Source organism: Mobula birostris, chromosome 26 (genome assembly GCF_030028105.1).
Source record: "Mobula birostris isolate sMobBir1 chromosome 26, sMobBir1.hap1, whole genome shotgun sequence".
In the NCBI taxonomy this organism is placed as follows: Eukaryota; Metazoa; Chordata; class Chondrichthyes; order Myliobatiformes; family Myliobatidae; genus Mobula; species Mobula birostris.
This window is the reverse complement of record NC_092395.1, coordinates 34,669,553-34,690,169: the sequence shown is the minus strand read 5'-3', so window position 1 is coordinate 34,690,169 and position 20,617 is coordinate 34,669,553. Positions and strand designations below refer to the sequence as shown.

The 20,617-nt window shown below is 42.0% G+C and overlaps 1 protein-coding gene across 1 annotated transcript in view; it reads right to left on the bottom strand.

Moving 5' to 3' along the window:
- Nucleotides 1–9,826, bottom strand: part of LOC140188176 (protein-lysine 6-oxidase-like) — a 29,770-nt gene extending 19,944 nt beyond the window's left edge. Inside the window, exons 1-2 of the mRNA XM_072244183.1 lie at nucleotides 8,992–9,826; nucleotides 6,431–6,539 (exon numbers count right to left, since the gene is read on the bottom strand). Coding sequence (XP_072100284.1) covers nucleotides 6,431–6,539; nucleotides 8,992–9,589 — 707 coding nt within the window. The 5' untranslated portion in view covers nucleotides 9,590–9,826. The remainder of the gene's footprint in view (nucleotides 1–6,430; nucleotides 6,540–8,991) is intronic.
- Nucleotides 9,827–20,617: the final 10,791 nt, after the last annotated feature.

Here is a 20,617-nt window from a genome sequence, read left to right as displayed (position 1 = left end):
TAGTTTGTGGCTGACTGCTTGCTGAGTTCTACTTCAATAGCCTTGGATCACTTTGGGCCAAGTCTGACTCATGACAGGAAATATCCAATGGCCAAATCAATTGTAATTTTACTTTTCAAAACCTCACTAAAGGCAGTTAAAGAGGTTGGACATCCAAAATTGAATGTGATAAATGAACAATGATGAGGCAACACTTTTTTAAAAGAAAACATGTCTAATCTCCAGTACTGCAGTTGCACAATAAAATGTTCTTCTTTCTATTGCTGCCTTTCCTAAATCACCTTGATATGATACAGGACCAGTCCATGTGTAAACTTAGGTAGGTATTTGTCATGTATTGAACTACGTAGTAAACACACTGACTGTGATCCCACCCACCCCCCAGCTCTAAACCAGCTCGTTCCTCCCAACACACATCAAAGTTGCTGGTGAACGCAGCAGGCCAGGCAGCATCTCTAGGAAGAGGTACAGTCGGCATTTCAGGCCGAGACCCTTCGTCAGGACCTCCCAGCCTGCCTGAAATCCCACAAAGAGACTTCCACCAAAGTTTGGAATTGGGCCTTATGCATCCTCATCTCATTTCAGTTATGCTGCTGCCAGCATATTGCTTACTGTCATCTTTATTAAAATGAATAATTGTAAAATATTGGCTGAAATTTGATACTATGTTTGATTCAGTATTTTGTTTGTTGTGGGTTATCAGCATTCAGATGATATTGTGAAATGGTTCAGCCAAAAGGAATGTGTAATTCCTTCGATAATTTCCCTTATTTTAGCACTCCGCTATTTGATAAGGAATACAACATTCCTTTAAAGGATGCAAAGGATTCAGGAAAAAAGTAGGGCTGTACAATTTGGTAGCTCCTTCATAGAATATTTATTGTACAAATTTTAGGCCAAATAGTTATTTTTTGTTTGAGTTACATAAATTCTCTTCTATTATGATTTCCATTAAATTGCTCTTTAAAGGTTCAGCTCAAATTTAACATTACTGTTGTAATGTTAGCTCTTTTAAGTAGAACCCATTTCTACCTACCCAAGTCTTCCCGTTTCTACCTCCTACCCAAGATCCACAAACCTGCCTGTCCTGGCCGACCTATTGTCTCAGCTTGCTCCTGCCCCACCGAACTCGTTTCTGCATACCTCGACAGGGTTTTATCACCCCTTGTTCAATCCCTTCCAACCTATGTTCGTGACACTTCTCACGCTCTTAAACTTTTCGATGATTTTAAGTTCCCTGGCTCCCACCGCTTTATTTTCACCATGGATGTCCAGCCCTTACATACTTCCATCCCCCATCAGGAAGGTCTCAAAGCTCTACGCTTCTCTTTGGATTCCAGACCTAATCAGTTCCCCTCTACCACCACTCTGCTCCATCTAGTGGAATTAGTCCTTACTCTTAATAATTTCTCCTTTGGCTCCTCCCACTTTCTCCAAACTAAAGGTGTAGCTATGGGCACCCGTATAGGTCCTAGCTATGCCTGCCTTTTTGTTGGGTTTGTGGAACAATCTCTGTTCCGTGCCTATTCTGGTATCTGTCCCCCACTTTTCCTTCGCTACATCGACGACTGCATTGGCGCTGCTTCCTGCACGCATGCAGAACTCGTTGACTTTATTAACTTTGCCTCCAACTTTCACCCTGCCCTCAAGCTTACCTGGTCCATGTCGGACACCTCCCTCCCCTTTCTAGATCTTTCTGTCTCTGTCTCTGGAGACAGTTTATCCACTGATGTCTACTATAAGCCTACTGACTCTCACAGCTATCTGGACTATTCCTCTTCTCACCCTGTCTCTTGCAAAAACGCCATCCCCTTCTTCCAATTCCTCTGTCTCCGCCGCATCTGCTCTCAGGATGAGGCTTTTCATTCTAGGACGAGGGAGATGTCTTCTTTTTTTAAAGAAAGGGGCTTCCCTTCCTCCACTATCAACTCTGCTCTTAAACACATCTCCCCCATTTCACATACATCTGCTCTCACTCCATCCTCCCGCCACCCCACTAGGAATAGGGTTCCCCTGGTCTTCACCTACCACCCCACCAGCCTCCGGGACCAACATATTATTCTCCGTAACTTCCGCCACCTCCAACGGGATCCCACCACTAAGCACATCTTTCCCTCCCCCCCCCCCCCGCATTCCGCAGGGATCGCTCCCTACGCAACTCCCTTGTCCATTTGTCCCCAAGCGGAACAAGTGCTACACATGCCCTTACAATTCCTCCCTTACAACCATTCAGGGCCCCAAACAGTCCTTCCAGGTGAGGCAACACTTCACCTGTGAGTCGACTGGGTTGATATACTGCATCCGGTACTCCCGATGTGGCCTTTTATATATTGGCGAAACCCGTCGCAGACTGGGAGACCGCTTTGCTGAACATCTACGCTCTGTCCGCCAGAGAAAGCAGGATCTCCCAGTGGCCACACATTTTAATTCCACATCCCATTCCCATTCTGACATGTCTATCCACGGCCTCCTCTACTGTAAAGATGAAGCCACACTCAGGTTGGAGGAACAACACCTTATATTTCGTCTGGGTAGCCTCCAACCTGATGGCATGAACATCGACTTCTCTAACTTCTGCTAAGGCCCCACCTCCCCCTCGTACCCCATCTGTTACTTATTTTTATACACACATTCTTTCTCTCACTCTCCTTTTTCTCCCTCTGTCCCTCTGAATATACCTCTTGCCCATCCTCTGGCCCCCCCCTTTGTCTTTCTTCCCGGACCTCCTGTCCCATGATCCTCTTGTATCCCCTTTTGCCTTTCACCTATCCAGCTCTTGGCTCTGTCCCTCCCCCTCCTGTCTTCTCCTATCATTTTGGATCTCCCTCTCCCCCTCCAACTTTCAAATCCCTTACTCACTCTTCCTTCAGTTAGTCCTGACGAAGGGTCTCGGCCTGAAACGTCAACTGCACCTCTTCCTACAGATGCTGCCTGGCCTGCTGCGTTCACCAGCAACTTTGATGTGTGTTGCTTTTAAGTAGAAGTTTGCTTTTTTTTAGTCCAAAGCAGAAAATTCTGAATTGCAAACTGAAATAATTCCTTGGAATCTAAAGAGGACCAGGAGAAAACATGGCATGATGAAAAACATACAATTCATAAAATTTATTTCTTTCATATGTGAGACTTGGACCAGTTAGTATAAAGCAATCCAAATGTTCTGAAGAACGAATTAGCAAGCAGTCTTAAACAGCCAGCCATGCAACGTGAAGTCTTCTAAATTACATTCCTAAAATCTTTGCTCAGAAGAAACATTTTACTAACTACTCCTGTATCACCTGCCCTTACAATTTGTTCAGCTGCTTGAAGAGAGAGACGGCAGAGTGTGAGGTATCAGTAACTGTAAATAGATGAGGAGAAATGAACCTACTATAGGTGTTCTGATACTATTGCAATTTGTTTTAAAGCCCAGAAGAAAGCACTCTTTATAATTTCCCCAGGCACCTCTGAAATGCTTAAAATGTCTATTGCTGTAATATCAGAAAATATCACTAAACTGCACACAGCACGGACCTGCAAACAACAATGAGATTTATGATGATTAATTTACTTCAGTCATGCCATTTGAATAATAACTGGCAACATGGGCACAAGAAGAACATCCCAACTCTAAACTTCATCTCTATATCTGCCAGAAGGAGTCTCAATTTAATGTGTGATGAGTTTGGGTCAGGGGGAGGAGGGGAGGTGAAGTAGTGAGGGTGATCAGATTCAGCTGTGGTTCCCTACACAAGTTGAATAGCTAATCAATACTCACCAACTAGGTCTGCACATATTCAAGACAAGGACTGGACCTGTACTACATCAAAGTTTAGAAAAACACAGCACAAGAAAGGAAACAATGTTCCATCACACAACATCACTTCTAGAGATCACTGCATGTTTTCTTAAAAAGATCATTACTTCATCACAGCTCATGGGCCTCACTTTGTTGTCTTTTCAAGCTTGATGACCAACATCTTTAATTGCCTTGAAAAAGGTTTGGAAAAGGAAACTTAGATTTGATTTGCCTGTGAGGCATGTAGCTGCCATCAGTCCTAGTTCACAATACTCAGCTGTGTTGGCCAGTGCCAAAGCAAAATACCAGCTATGCACACTTCATGCCAATCCTCAATGCAATAGCTGCCACATAGCCAGACAGATGTTCCTTTTGTAGTTGCCATGCCAGCCAGCAATATTTTTTTCCTCTTTATTTTGTCCCTTACTGGGCCATATTCCTTTCATTTCTGGACCTCCTCCAAACCTTCTTTCAATCTGTTCAATGCATCATGACTGTTTGTTCAGTCTTTCCCCTATCCATGCACAGGAGAAGGAAGTAAAGACAAGCAGAGAAAGTGAGAGAAGACGTTATTAGAATTTATTTTCTTCAACAACACATTGATCAATGTAATAAAAAACAAGAAGGAAGAAAATTCTGTCACAGGATATACAAGTACATATATTTTTAGATTATTCATATAATCGTGTTTAATGTTTATTTAAAAATTGCAATATTCCATTAATAATGTCCATGGTAGATTTTGCTTTTCTGCATTGGACAAACAGATGGAAGCAGGTGGGTAGTGAGAGGTGAGGTACAACAGGTTATCAGCCCACTATCATCTGTTTTATGCTATGAAGATATAGCTCAAAAGATTCACCATTTATACTGTATTTATTTTTATTTTCGTATTAATGCCATAACATATATAGGATAAAGGAAAAAAGCTACTCAACCAAGAGAAATTTCCCTGTTTAGTCCTTCATTTTAGACAGTTGTTTTTCAAGTTTTCCTTGTATTTGATTTACATTGTAGCAACAGAGCAACACCTGCCCAGTTAGAGTTTCCTGCACTCTAATAAGCATTCTAATATATCTGAATAAATTATTTTAAGCTTAGTAAATTAAGTGCATTTTTGAAAGAAGAATGTGTTATAGCAAATTACATGAAGGCAAACAATTTATGGGTGGTTGTGTCAGGGCGCTGAAGCAGGAACCCAATCGCAGACCAAGTACTGTGCGCACTGTGATATTTACTGAGTAACAAATCCAGAGGGGCAATAAAGTCAGCTTCAAAGTTCAGGCAGAGATCAAAAATTCCAGAGAAATCCAAAAACCAGAATCAGGAAGCAGGCAGAGTCAATATTCAGACAGACCGAGTACAGACACAAATGCTGGAAAGGCTCAGGAAAACTCACTGGCACAATGTGACAACAAACAGCTGAAAACACAGGACTGAAATACACTGAGCAATAAACAGAGAGGCAGATGATAGGTGAAGCACAATGAGACAGAAGTGGCAGCAAAACAGGTAATAATGAGAAATAGGTGAGGGGCAGAGTACTCAGTAATACAGGGGCGGGGTAGAGCAGGAGTGGGGACAGGAGTGCATGGGGCACAAAAACAAACAAGAGCACATGGCAATACAAAACCACAGACTGACGGCTAGGGGAAAAACACACAGAAAGGCAAAGTTCAAATGGAGGTTCAGACAGGTTGAGAGGATGGGGAGAGAATTGAGGAAATGGAGAGCTGTGTAGAGCCACAAGTTCCAAGAGATTTCTGCAGTGTTAGTAACCATTGGTTGACCAAAGAGATTTTCCTCAACTAAATGTCTAAAATATAACAATTACAATCAACTCTGACAACAATGTTTAATCAACTTCCTACTCTCAAACTAGATACAAAATATTTAATGCAAGGACCTTTGAATAATTACAAGGTTCAATCCAACTTGAAACTGTCTATAGATGAAAGACAGTACTGAAATTATATAAATAAAATCTAAAACCCAAGCTCCCCTAATTCACTATAAGGTTTATTGCATATTTTTTAAACCTGTGGCTTGAACATCACACTGGTCCTTCACAACGGTGATGAAAAATTATGGGAAGAAATTACATCGGCTCTAGCATTTGAACATCCAAGTAACAAAAATATACTTTAAAGAGGAGAAACCAAAATGAATATATATAATAGGCTACACAATACCATAAGTCTTATGGTTTAAGTTATTTTATTTTATTTTGGAGATGCAGCATAGAACAGGCAATTCTGGCCCTAACAGCCTACACCATCTAGCAGACCATCTACTTAACCTTAGCCTAATCACAGGGCAATTTTCATTCACCAATAACCTACAATTGGTATATCTTTGGACTGTGGGAGGAAACCAGAGCACCCAGAGGAAACCCATTTGCTCAGGGGAAGAACATAACAACTTTTTTACAGAGGACACTGGAATTGTACTCTGAATTCTGACACTCCAAGCTGTAATAGCATCACACTAACGGCTACACTACCGTGGCATAGTCAGATAAAATGTCTGCATTCTGTATCTCAACAGATCACAAGCACTCCCTAAGGGATCTGAATAAGATTTATATCTGTGATGTCTGATCACTATTGTGACCACAAGATCCAATAGTTCATTACCATAATTGGTACGTAATACCTTGAGAGGCAATTTTCTTCAGCTGCGCACTTCAGTGCATACATATGCACCCTTTGGATATATATAGAAGCTTGAATGTAATAGGGATCAGGAACTAAGTCAGGAAGCCCTGGAAAAGAAGTAGAAACATTTTTTCTAATTATTTTAATCAATTGTATTTTGATATCACCAGCTGCCAGATACATCATCACTGGCATCACCGTGAGGTTTTAGTGTGTCCATCAAGCCACCAAAGGATTTTGCCAATATCTGATGTGAACTCTTCAATTAAGTTCTTTAACAAAAATACACAACTCTTGTGTCCCGGTGTGCAAACAGTTAATTCTGGGGTGTTATGATCCAAACTTGTGTATGGATTCAAGCCCAATAAGGAGAATGAGAGAGAAGATCTTATGACTCAACTAGTGGTTTTCATAAAGTCTCACACCTTAGCATATCTTAGCAGTTTCCTGGGCATTTATTGTAAGTCAATGAGATATGTAGAACAATAAATAGCTGACTCAGAATCACGTAATTTTGTTGTCTGGTAAGCTAAGTACACCAGTAACAAATTACTTCTTTGGTGGCGTAGTGACATCAGCATCGGACTTCGGGGCGAAAGGGTTCAAATCCAGCTGGCTGCCCTGCACGCTTTCCATCCGTGCTGGGTTATGAGCTGGTGATCTCTTTGGAAATTCACCCTGCAGAAGGTAATGGCAAACCACTGCTGTAACTTGCCTCGTAGGCGGTTCCCCACTACGTCAGAGAGGCGTGGAGGGAAATCGTCCGCTAACCGGAGAAACTCCGGATGCAACGTACCTTTCCTTTCCTTGCTCCAACATAGCAAATACCATTCTGACATGAGGATATTGTAAGGGGTGAGCTTGAAGGGTTCTTCTAAACTCCTTCCATAACACACAAAACAATCAGGTTATCAGCTCATTCACTTCGTTGTTTTGTGGGATCAGTTTAATTTATCTGATCAACTGGATATGGAATCCTTCATTCTGTATGGTATGACTCACTCAGACTGCTGTTGCATTCAATGTGCTAGGAAAGTCAGTGCGGAGCCAAATGTCCTCAGTAATAACCTGATTTCATGAATGAAAGAGAATGTGTTATTCTTAAGTAATTGGAGAGCTTGGTAAAACCTAAATGCACACATGATTACATAAGTAATGAGATATTAATGAAAATGAAATTTTTAATTTTATATCTAAGTTGAATGTATCTATCACTAGCCCAGTCCATTTCAGACAAAAACTAACCAATTATGCATAATGAAGCCCTTACTGTGTTCAAGCCAATAAGTGATTAGCGTATAGGACAGAGTAGCCCAGCAATGCCATTCTGTTAATTCTGTTCTTGATCCTTTAAGGAGATTGTGATATGTATTTCTTTTACACCAATGATACCGGTATAGCATATTCTCCTCCCTCAAAGCTCCCTTCCTTGTCCTATTTCTCTCTACAAAAGAGAGACTTCATGCTGAAGCTACAGGTTTACATCAGCTGTGAGACTGCATCTTAAACGTGGCAACATTCAAAGCCAAGGCAGAAACATTCCGTCAGTCATTATGCAGCATAACTTCAGTGGATGAAGTTGAACAGTGATGGAAAACAGAACTCCTCCATCTGATTTATTTTGTGATTTTTATTTGGCCTACAATTCATGGGTCCAATTGTTGCCCTCCTACAAGCAACATCAAGCCTAGGGGTTGAAATTGAGGCCATGTCCAACTATGTGACCTGGTTTCATACCAAAGATCATTTGTCCCACAACCACAAGGTAATCCAGAAAGCATCATCAAGCAGCTATAGCATGCTTTTGTGTTTATTGAAGGAAAGAATTCAAACCTGATGACAGAGGGAGATGAACCTGTGCCAGAATTATGTGAATTCTGACTACTGGAACAACAATCATAGTGAGATGTTACGAGAACAGTCAGTCCCGTGTTATGTATATTACACGCAAACCAGACAACCTTCCTGACACCAATAATCTGAGTCATATCACTAAACAGTTCGCTCTCAGCATAGAGCTTTGTAGTATCACTGTCCACTGCTCTTGCAAATTGGCCACTATCCTGCAACATTCACTTTATTCACCTCTGCACGTATGCTACCCGACCGACTGAATATTTCTAGTCTTTATTAAACTGTACCGCCCACTATGAAACAGTTTGATTCCCACTCCACTGCTGAATCAAGATGCAAGTCGGCATTGTATGAATTGTGCCAAGAAAGAGAATAATCCCCATTCTGGAGAGGAGGGGTTGGGATGCTTCTCATCGTGGGCGAGGTGCAAAACTAGCGGTGATGGATCCGCTATCAACATATGTCAATCAATTCTCACTCCATTAAAGTCCATGAAACCCGGTGTGGCTTCGGGGTGTGAGCCCTGGGCAAATTATTAGAGGACACTAGGGGACGGAGTTTTACTTCGGCAGGTCAGAGCGACTGCAAAAAAAAATCCTCTTCATTGCGAATCTCTTGATATTTGATTTCCTCCATTTGCTCAAAGTGCAATGAACACCCCTTCCCCATTCCCATCCTCACCGCACATCGACAAGAGGAACTCACCGTTCTGGAAGTATCTGGTCCCATAGCCCATCCTCCTCCGGTTCCCAGGCCGGGAAGACCGTGAAGACGAAGAATGGAAATTGTAAAACACGCTGTTAGCGTTTTCGAAGGGGTTCCGCGGATCGTCTGACTGTATTTCGGACGACCTGCCGGCACTTGCCATCCGTATCCCCGGTGAGACGAGGCTGTGGCCGGTCCGGGGACTTTGTCCAACCCAAGGGATTCCCTGCGTTAAGTTGACAGCCCGGGATCCCTGAAAGTGGCGGGATGTAGCCGTCCTCCCCGGGCGCTGTGGATACCGCCGCGGCTCCGGAACGATCCCTGGTGGGACGGCGTTGACAGGGTAGCGAGCGGGAACCCGGCTGCTTCTCTGCGGGCTCTCGACATTGCTGCTCAGGTAGATGCTCTGCTGCCCCGCTCCTCTGAGGCGGGTGGACGGTCGGTAAGCCGGACCGCTGTTCAATAAGCTGTACACATGCCCGTTATTCTCCCACTGAATTATCTGTCTCCACAGCCCATTCGGATCCACTTGTCCCTCCACACAACTCCTTTCACTGATCAAAATCCAACAGCAACAAATTGCAAGGATATTTCTCATTGTCCTTCACCCAAGTAGAAAAACAAAGTCTGAATCAAAAATAATTGTGATATTTCAGTCGGGACGCTGATCCCGCTACCACCTGCACTTCACAGTGGAAGAGGGCAGTCAGTTTAACTAAATGTTCCTGTATCTTACTTTAAGTTTGCTCGGGCTGAAGGGCTCTGATGTTTAACCCTTTGAACACGAGCCTACATTAGCAACGACCGCCCCGGTGTAAAATGAGCTCATTGAACTCTCTGCCATCAGAGTTCTGAAGAGTGGTTTACTCACATCTTAAAGCTTTAAGTCTTAGATTGAAATAGCAAAGCTGGAGGTTTGATGTTGATCGAATATTGATTTTTGGTGTAACATACTGTATTTTAATAAGACAGGCTTACATCGGCGTCGACCCAAAACGGCGCTGTCCAACCCCCCTCCCCCCTCACCACACACATACACACAGATGCTGCCAGACCCGCTGAGTTCCTCCAGATTTCAACATATGCGGTCTCTTGTGCCTCTATTTGTTTTGGTTTGGAATTGCAATAAAATTAAATCTAATGCAAAACATTATCTCCTTTAATAACTGGCTGCCGAATGCAACCTTCTCAACCCCATTTTATATCGGCGCGTAATGACCCTCCGGTGATATTTTATCAGCAATTGGACTCATTGAAGTACCAGTGAAAATGCTGGAAATGTTCAGCAGATCGGGCAGTAGCGGAGGAGAGGCAAGTCTAGGTTAATGAAATGCTGAGTGTTTCCAAGATGTTTGAGCAGAGCTCCAGCAACTGCAGTAATTTATCTTGTGCACTGTCTGACCTCAGAGTTGCCACCGTTTTGCCGCCCTTGCCCTTGGGGACAAGTTTGGTTGTTCAGAACCATCTCTCAATGGCAGAGCCACACTGTGTCTGTGTCAATTTCTCATCATTACAGTGAACACCCCCGCCACAATATCAATGGATATTGTCCGATTTAGAGCAAAGCTAGCCAGGGCCACTCAGCCCTCTGAACCTGCTCTCCTATTCAGCAAAATTCTTGACTGATCTTGTGTGTTGCTCAGATTTCCAGCATCTGCAGATTTTCTCTTGTTTCTGATCTAATTCTATTCCATTTCTCTCCACTATTCCCAATCCCTTCATTTCTTTAATATCCAGTAATATATTGGTCTTTGTTTTAAATAAACTCAATGACTCAGTCTCCACGGCCTGGGGCAGAGATTTCCAAATATCACCAGCTCTGTCTCAGCCTCAAATGGCCCATTCCTTACTTGAGACTGTGACTCTTGATTATGGACTCTTCATCTAGGGTGTCATGGCGGGGGGGGGGGGGGGGCACTCGTGGCAGACCCAAATGCTTGGCACAGACACTGAAGTACTAGGAATAGGACTAGGTGCATTAAGCAAGCAAGGGAAGTGGGGAAGAAATGACAGTGGACAAGACACAGGCCCTGGACGAGGCCAGGATACAGGGCCTGGGCTAGGACTGGACTAGGAAAGCCAGACCTAGACGAAGAAATAGGGACTTGCAACCTGGCCGAGGACTCCGAGCCAAAGACTGGACAGGGACCCGGAACCTAGGTCTTGACTCGGGCTCGGACCCCAGATCTAGGCAAGGACAAGACATGGCTACAGGACGAGGAGTGGCAACAGCTCTGGATGTGAGACTCCTGGACAGGACGAGGGAACCCCAGCACCGGGCTGGGCAAGATATTCCTGGGCTGGGTGAGGCACATGGACAGGACAAGAACACGAAGCCTTGACTTGGTCGAGGGAGAACAGGAATGCAGAGCCTTGGTCAAGGGAAAACAGCAATGCAGAGCCTTGGTCAAGGCAGAACAGGAACATGGAACACAGAGACATTGCAGACCCACTTATTTTGTCACTTAGCGCATCAAACATGGTCACAGGTTATGATCAATCAATAGCTGGAATAGGTGTGTGCTCAGAAAGTTAGTCCTCACACCATTAAAATTGGGTGCCTGGGATCTCTGTCCCCAAAAGCGTTTAGATCATCCGTGTGTTTTTTTTTTGTCCCAGTAAAGGTATCGGGGAAAAAACACCACATGCAAATAATGTCGACTACTGACAAAGCAGATAAATATTAGAAAGTATTGTGGATTGTTAGGAATGACAAGGAGAATGACAGAAAAACCGAGTGATAGAAAGAAGAACAAGAATTCATTCCTCAACCATTGGTTTCTGTGATGGGTGGCTCATTTGTCTGTAAATTGTTGGTAGGTTCTTTTAGATTGTAAGAATTGTACCTGTACTTTGGAAATCATTTGTAGTATATAAATCTTTTGGGATTCAGAAATCTTTTATAAATCAGAAATCCTGTGTGGATTTTAAATGTTTGTTAAGTATTAAAAATTAAACAAACTGTACTTAAACATCTTTGTTAGCTGGAAGTATCTCCTTGGTATAGAGCGGGGAACCAACCACTCAAATGATATATATTGGCAGCTAGACCTCGCCACAGACACTTGACAGGGAAGTAAGCTAGCCTTTGAAGACTAGGTTGATTCAATATAACCTCCCTATAGTGAAGTTATCCATAGATACCTATATTAGATAGTGCTATGTGGACTGTGAACCAAATACCATCACAACATCTTGGTCTGGCCTGTGGATTCCCAGCTTTCCTCCACAACCTGAACTGTTTTTGTGGAAAACTTAGCAGCCCATTTCAAAGTCCTGAAGCAGGCCATTTTCTTTCAGATATTGAAAACCCTTTACAATGTGAGGCTATTGACAATCTGCTTCCATTTCACAATGGGTCTTCAGCAGATTTATCACTTGTATCTCCAGTTTTTTTTCCAATTTAACTATTTCTTAGATGTCAATTGTCCTGTCTTGCAACCAAACAATGATATCTTTGGAGTCAGGGTCTAATAATAAAGAAATAAAATCACCTTTAAAAGGGTGATCAAATGGAATTATTAGAACTGTCATTTAATTTGAAACTGCCATCGTGTTAGGTGTTGTGGGGAATGTAGAAACATCTGGATGTACAAACATGCCAAAGTATGTATGTTCTGAAACCAAGGCCAGAACAATCAAAATAAGTCACAATGCAACTTAAATACAAGGAATTCAAGTTGATTGGGATCAGATTTATCATCGCTGATATCAAATTTGTTATTTTGCCATTAAAATGGCAAATACATGGGAATCCAGATTAATCCACCAATCCAGAAAGCCCCTAAAGTTTCAGACGACAGATTCTATCCCACAAGGCCTCTCTACTGAATTTGTCGGGGGTTGTGGGTGGTTAGAGGGTGGAGTGTTAGTATGAGAAAAGCTTGGTGTGTAACTTGACTGTGTCATGTCCCTCTTTACAATACAGGCTACCCTTCCATAGCATTTCTGTGGTGTAGGTATACTGAGATCCTGAAAAGCACCCTATGAGTACAAATCTTTCTTTCAAAGTGTCCCATCTGCTGCACTGCATACAGTCCACTGATCTCCTCACAATGAATGATCCATGCCTTTTAATCTTCTCCCTAGACCCTCTGAGAAACCTAGGATGAATACCAACAAATCCATGGGATTTATTTGTTTTCAGTTCTTTTATCCTATTCAGGATTGCTATTTTATTTATACTAAAGTCATTCATTTTACTTTACCCCTGGGATAGGGCAAGTAAACAAATCCCTTGTGAAAATGTTTTGCTTCAAATCTAACTTAATATGTTTGAAAGTGAAATAGATTGGTGCCTCGGGATATCCACAAAGCTAATCACCAATAAGCAGCAAAACACAGGAAGCTGTTTCAAACATGATTTGCACAAGAGTCCCAATGTCTTGAAAGAGGCGACCCTGGGGAGACCAGCTTTGAGTTCATTTCCTTCCATTGAGAGGAGAGGAATCAAACAAGGCTCTTTATGAATAGCCGATGTATCCCCATGATGAACAGTACATCAGGGAATCCACGTGAAGGCAGCACGGCATTCAGCAGTGAGATCTCCACTACTGGGGACAGTCATTGTTTTCATATTATATATGAAGGAAAAGCTACTTGAGAATACTAGCGAAGAATTAGCAGTATCAAATTGGAAGTGGTCTTTGATAATGGGATGCATTCCATTTTTAAACTGTGTAGATAATCTATAAAATCTATAAAAGGCAACTTCAATTCGGTGTTGTATATGTCAACTGCAATGGTAAATGTGTTAACTGTAACTGTAACACCCCCACCCCCCCCAGCTGCCACCATCTTGTTATTTACAATTTCAAAGAGGCCATCCACCTTTCCGGATACACAAAATCCGTTAACAGTAAGGTGTTAATGTTTTCGTAGTCTCAGTGACTGACTTCTGGGGCTGACAGATGAGCAGGTTTGTTTGTTGTACAGCGAACTAACTAACTACTACCAAAAGTCGCAGGATTCCAAAACTGGATACTGAATTTGAAAGAGGTCTTTGCAAATGTAAACTATCAGGCTCCGAGCTGCTGTTGCTGAACCAGTAGGTACCCGGTCCAGACATCGCTCAATGAGGACAAGATTTAAGACAGGAACTTGGAAATCTCACTAGTCAGCACTGCCAGCAATGCTGAAAGCACTTCCTAGAATCAAAGGGGTAACATGAGGGAGAACTTCTTTACTCAGAGAGTGGTAGCAGTGTGGAACGAGCTTCCAGCAGAAGTGATTGGGGCAGGTTCAATGTTGTCGTTTAAAGTTAAACTGGATAGCTATATGAACAGGAAAGGAATGGAGGGTTAAGGGCTGAGTGCAGGTCGGTGGGACTAGGTGAGAGTAAGAGTTCGGCATGGACTAGAAGGGCCGTGATGGCCTATTTCCGTGCTGTAATTGTTATATGGTTATATGGTTATAAAGATCATTTTTGGAGGAATAAAGGGCTGTATCCATACTAATAGACACAATATCAGCTGATAAGGCTGTTTCTGCTCCTCTTTTAATATATTAGCATCACTACTCAGCCTGACACCTATTGTCCAACCCTATCTGCACGTGACAAGATAATCCTGACCCATTAAAATATTGCCATTAGCACAGTAGCCTCTACCAACCTGTACATCTGTTAATTGTAGTGAGTAAATTCACCATTGCAAACTCTAACTGAAAGCTGGTTTCAAAGATATCAAGCCACAGAACTGGGACACTAACTCACTTCAATGTTCTTCAGGTTTGTCTTTTCTGCTGAGATTATATAGACCTGTGCATATATTCTGTAGTTTGTTCTTATATAGCCTTCAGAATGGAGAACTGTTCAGTTGGCTGCAACCCAAAGGGAAACTGACTAGGAGGAAGCAAAATGGCAGACTGGAAGGTCTACCCTCCCTCCCATAGGTGCGGGTGGAGATGTTTTACAGGCCAGGTGTGGGGGTGGTTTGGGAGCAGGTGCTAACCAAAAGTTCTGAAGTTCCTAGATGCTCCTTCCCTATTTAGGGCAGGGCATGGGCTTAACAATCCCTTTGAGTTGATGAGGATGTTACAGTTATTCAGGAAGGTTTTGAGAGCATGTTTGAAGTGTTTCTTTGTCCTGGTGATGTCTTGTGATGGAGCTCAGATTACAATGCCGGTTTTAAGAGCCAGACGAGTGATGTAGCCTGGCCTTCAGAACTAGCCAAATGTAATTACAGCCTTAGTGCTAGGGATGTTGACTTCAGAGAGTGGCCATTGACACTGCTTCACTTATTCTACAAGAGGATTTGGAGGCTTTTGCACAGGCATTATTGGGGTTGGATTTCCAGTGCTTCCAGGTGCCTGCTGTTGCTGGGACATCCCAGAACATGGGAAAGGTTCCATTCCAGAGAATTGTTAGTAACCTGGACAGTTCACAAGTCCGATGGCTGAACCGAGTTCCCAGGTGGCAGAAGTTTCCTGTAGCTCCGCAGCAGCTGGCAACTCCATCCCTCCAGTGTCCCAAATGCTTATTCATATGTACAGCCAAACACAAGTCAGGCATTTGTAACCTGGTGAGGAACTATGGGCAGTTCATATCTCTGAAGCATAATGGAGGGTGGGAGATCATTGCTACCCACAGCACTATAAGCTTTGTGCTGGATTTGAGGTATGATCTTCAACCCCTTTTTCCCCAGACAGCTAAAGACTCTGCTAGATCACTGAAGTTAATGATGAATTTCATAATCAGTGGCAGCCTTATCCAAGAGGTGACTGCCAAGGACGGAAATTGGTTCACAACTCCAGGGTCCTGATATGGACCATTACGATTGGGTGGGCGGAGTGGTGGTGTAGTACATTCAAACAGAATCAGGTTTATTTTTAGGTTGAAAATTAACTTTTTCTGACGATGTAAATAGATAATTCCATTCAACTCTGTGAAAGGCCTTCTCCGCATCCAAAGATATCACACATTCCACTATTTCCTTAGATGGAGAATGCATAACATTTAACAAACGCTGTATATTAAAATGGGAATATCGATTTTTAATAAATCCTGTCAGATCATCTGAAACTATAGAAGATATAATATTTTCAAGTCTGCAAGCCAATGCTTTAGATAAAATTTTAGTATCAAAATTGAGTAAGGAGATGGGTCTATACGAAGAGCATCGAGTAGGATTCTTAATCTTTTTGAGAATAAGCAAAATGGAAGCTTCGTAAAAAGACTGCGGTGATCTTCCTACCTTAAAGGAATCTGTGAGGGTAGAACATAAGTGTGGTATAAGCAAGGAGGTAAAAGCCTTATAAAACTCACCAGAGAATCCATCAGGTCCTGGGGATTTGCCAGAATGCAATTCTCGAATAGCCTGAGCAATTTCCTCCTGGGATATGGGTTGATCTAATTGCCTACGATCATCTATCAAAAGATTAGGAATATTTAATTGATCTAAAAAATTATTCATTGCAAAATTATCATTAACAGAGTCAGAACTATACAATTTGGAATATAATTCCCTAAAAGTGTTATTAATTTTAAAGTGGTCAGTTGACATGTCCCCATTAATTTTATGTATTTCTTTAATTTGCCACTTGGCTATAAGTGGCTTCAATTGATTAGCCAGTAGCTTACCAGTTTTATCTCCGTGAATATAAAACTGACTCCTATCTTTTAAAAGCTGGCTTTCAATTGGATATGTTAAGAGAAGATCATATTTAGTTTTGTTTTCAATACGTCTCTTATATGTTTCAGCATCAGGTACTGAAGCATATTTATGGTCTATTTGTCTTAACTGATTAGCTAGTTCGTTTCTCTCTTTGTTAACTTTTTTAATGATGTTTGCAGTATAAGAAATAATTTGACCCTGGATATATGCTTTAAAAGTATCTCATATAATAAGACTAGATGTCTCTTCCAACGTATTTTCTTCAAAAAAAAAAGAGTAATTTGATTCTCCATAAATTTTAAGAAGTCCTCATCGGATAACAGAGTAAATTAAATCGCCAAAATCTACTCATAGGGATAGGACCAGGGAGATTTAAAGATAGAAGTACAGGAGAGTGGTCAGAAATAGCAATCTCTTTATATTCGATCAATCAAACCATGGAATAATTTGAATGTCAATTAAAAAACAATCAATCCTGGTATAAGAATGATGGACATAAGAGAAAAAAGAATACTCCCTGTCTGTCGGATGAAGAAAACACCAAGCATCAACTATACCGCATTTAGTTAGAAAGGATTGGATAAACAAAGCTGATTTATTAAGTGTGGCTGGTTTGACAGATGAGCGATCTAATACTGGATCTAACCAGCAGTTAAAATCTCCTCCCATCACAAGAGAGTAAGTGCACAAATCTGACAAAAACGAAAACAGACATTCAAAAAATCCTGGATCGTCTACGTTAGGGGCATATACATTAGCAAAAACAATCAATTTACTGTCTAAACTCCCTGATACAATAACAAATCGACCATTAGGATCTGAAACAACTTTATGCTGAACAAAGGAAACTGTATTATCTACAAAAATGGAAACTCCACGTGATTTTGCATTAAACGAAGAATAGAATTGTATACTCTTCTACCGAGTAAAAAAACGTAAGCTATCATAGATGCGTATGTGTGTTTCTTGTAAGAAAGTTATGGGTGCTTTTAACTTTTTAATATAAACAAGCACTTTGTTCCATTTATTGGGGTGATTCAGCCCTTTCACATTCAAACTAACTAGGTTAATATTTCGAACCATTTCAAATACAAATCATCATGTAATTAAAAGATCTGGCACTAAATATGATAGTTATTAAAACTAGAAAGCAAACCGTAAGGTAAGGTAGTCAAACAGGCAATCATATAATCAACCCAACACAGCTCCCAGAGAGAGGTAGGTCCTAGTCTCTCCCCCACCCAAAGCCAGAAAGCTGACCAATAGACAGTCAGCGAGCTAACAACTAAGTTCCCTCCCCAAAAAATCCTGTTGACAGAAACTGCAGTCCTTCGAGGTCAAATATGTCCCTACCAAGACACAACATAAAAAGAAAAATAACTCAGTATTCAAAAATATAAAAGGATCAGTTTAAACAAATTCAAAGAAAGCTATATTAAAATAAAGCCTCAAAAAGGGATAAAATTAAAAAGTATCAACAAAATATAACAAAAGACAATATATGAACAGCCAAAACGTAAGCTTATTGAAACCTTATTTCAAATTCATATTAACAGAGGAAAAAATTGTTATAAGAAATATAACAGTTTCAGACTTCATCCTTCAGAAACTCTTTTGTGTCTTCAACCGACTTTATTCTTTTTCACAATCTGTTCTTCAAAACAATACTCAGACAGGCAGGAAACTGAAGGGATGGTTTAAATCCTTTATTATAAAGTTCTGACATAATTTCTTTATATTTCATACGATCAGCCATAACTTCAGGCGAATATTCTTCCACAAATCTGACCTTGTAACCATGGAAATCAATCATTCCTTGTCGATGGGTATAGCGAATTAAAAGGTTCTTAATATGAAATTCATGAAAACTTAGAATGACCGACCTGGGTCTTGCTGCCGACGACAATGGCTTCGAAGTCGGCAAGCGATGTGCTCGATCGAGCTTCGGCTCAGGAGTGAATAGAACAGGGAATAGCTGTTTCAGAAAGTTTGCAAAGAACTTCGTAGGGTCAGCACCTTCAATTGATTCTTCAAGACCCAGAATTCCCGAGTTATTTCTCCTGTTTCTTTTTTCTAGGCTGATAATCCTTTTCGTCATTTTTTCATTGGCTAGGAATAACTCTTTGCAGAGTTTAAATGTATCTCCAATATCCTCTTCAAGTGTCACCAGCTTTTCAGTATTTTCCTGAATTCGGTTCTCGTGCTCAGTTTAAGTTCGTTGGATTGTATCCAATTTGCCATTAAGTCGTTAAAACTCCTCGAAAAATTCCGATTTTTGCCGTTTACGGAAGTCACTGATTGAATCCAAAGTGACTGGGGATTCATCTTCTGTTTCTCTTTTTTTTGCAATGCTTTTGTTCTTTTCTCAGCCATAGCAGAGCAGTATTAAAGTATTATAATAAGGTTTCAGAAAAAAAAACTGGTAGGAGACAATAAAGTAAATAGGGTAGGAGCAATCTAAAACGATGTTACTCCATCAGCTGCCAACAGGGCTCTGAGCACATCATTGTTAAGGGTTTGAGAAGCTGCTAGAGCAATTGCAAGACCAAAAGGCATAACCAGGTACTCATAGTGCCCCGTCAGGGTATTGATTGCAGTCTTCCACTCATTGCCTTCCTTTATATGGACCAGATTGTACATACTCCACAGGTCTAGCTTAGTGACTTGCCTCAAAGTCAGTATTCATGAGTGGAAAGGGGTAACAATTCTTGGTTGTTATGAGGTTTAATCCTCTATAACCTATATATGGCTGCAGAGTCCCATCCTTCTTTTGTATAAAGAAGAAGGCTACACTGGCTGGTGAGATGGAGAGTCAAATGAATCCCATAGCAAGAGCTTCCTTTATATATTCTTTACATTGTACTTCTCTCTGGACCTGCAAGCACGCATAATCTACCACATGGAGGACAAGTACTGGACAGAAGATCTACAGCACTGTCGTAGGGTCAGTGTGGTGGAAGAATCAAGGCCTTCCCCTTGCTGAAGACCTCTTCCAAGTCATTGAGCAGTCTGGACGTTTCAAGTTCTTCCAAACCCTCCTTCAAGGGCAATTCCTAAGGCTTCTTAGGTGGCAGGGGCGGTACGACCGAGCTCCAAATCTCCTCCCCAGGTTCACTAGACTCCTTTGTATCCTCAGGCAATGGAAAAGTGGTGTTACTGATGGCACTTACACCCCCAGGAACAGGATCCAAGGGCCTGTGTTCAGCAGCCTTTCCTTTGCTTGGGACCTGGCAGCCTTAGGCTTAACTGCAAGAGTTTCGGACTGCTTGGGCACCTCCTTGGTCTTCACTGGAGCTAGAGATTCCCTGTCCCCAGTGCGCCCCTGACTAGGGTTGGAATTCACACAATTCCATTGGCTGGTACCGACTTGTCTATCTTTGAGGGCAAGACTAGGTCTCCAAAAGGCTTAAGGTTACCTCACACTGAAATCTGCCCCATTGCTGGTCGTTGGTCTCGGGAGATTCTGGGGCTCGGATCTTCATGCTGCAGCCATACCTCTTACAAGATTACCATGCAATGATTCTCTCTTCATTCTAGTTCATGGATGGGTTTTGCTGGGACAGTTGAGGGTACCCGAGGATCAAGGGTATGAGTGGTGAGTCAATAATGTAAAAACTAATGTTCTCCACATGATGCTCAATGCAGTGGCCCAGGCCAGGGTTCTTACAAGTCAGAAGATAGAAAATGAAGGCCGTCTTTCCGAACTCCGAAGGGAACCGGGATTACTGAAGTTCAATCACTAATGAGCGTTGAGTGAGGAAGCTGCCACCAGAACCCAGGTTCCCATCGAATCTCTCCGGAGATGGAAGATGTACTGGCTCTCCCAAGCGGCTCTGGATTCCTCCTTGCGAAAGTCGATAAATGGCTACCTGGAGGTCATGTATCTCCTGGCTCTGTCTGGAAATCCTCTCTCTGTGGCTGGCCACAGCAGATGAAAGGCACTAATACTCTGTTGGGTCCATGTTGGCCCAATCGTACTGTGACGAGAGACCTCGACAGAAATGGCTAGGACC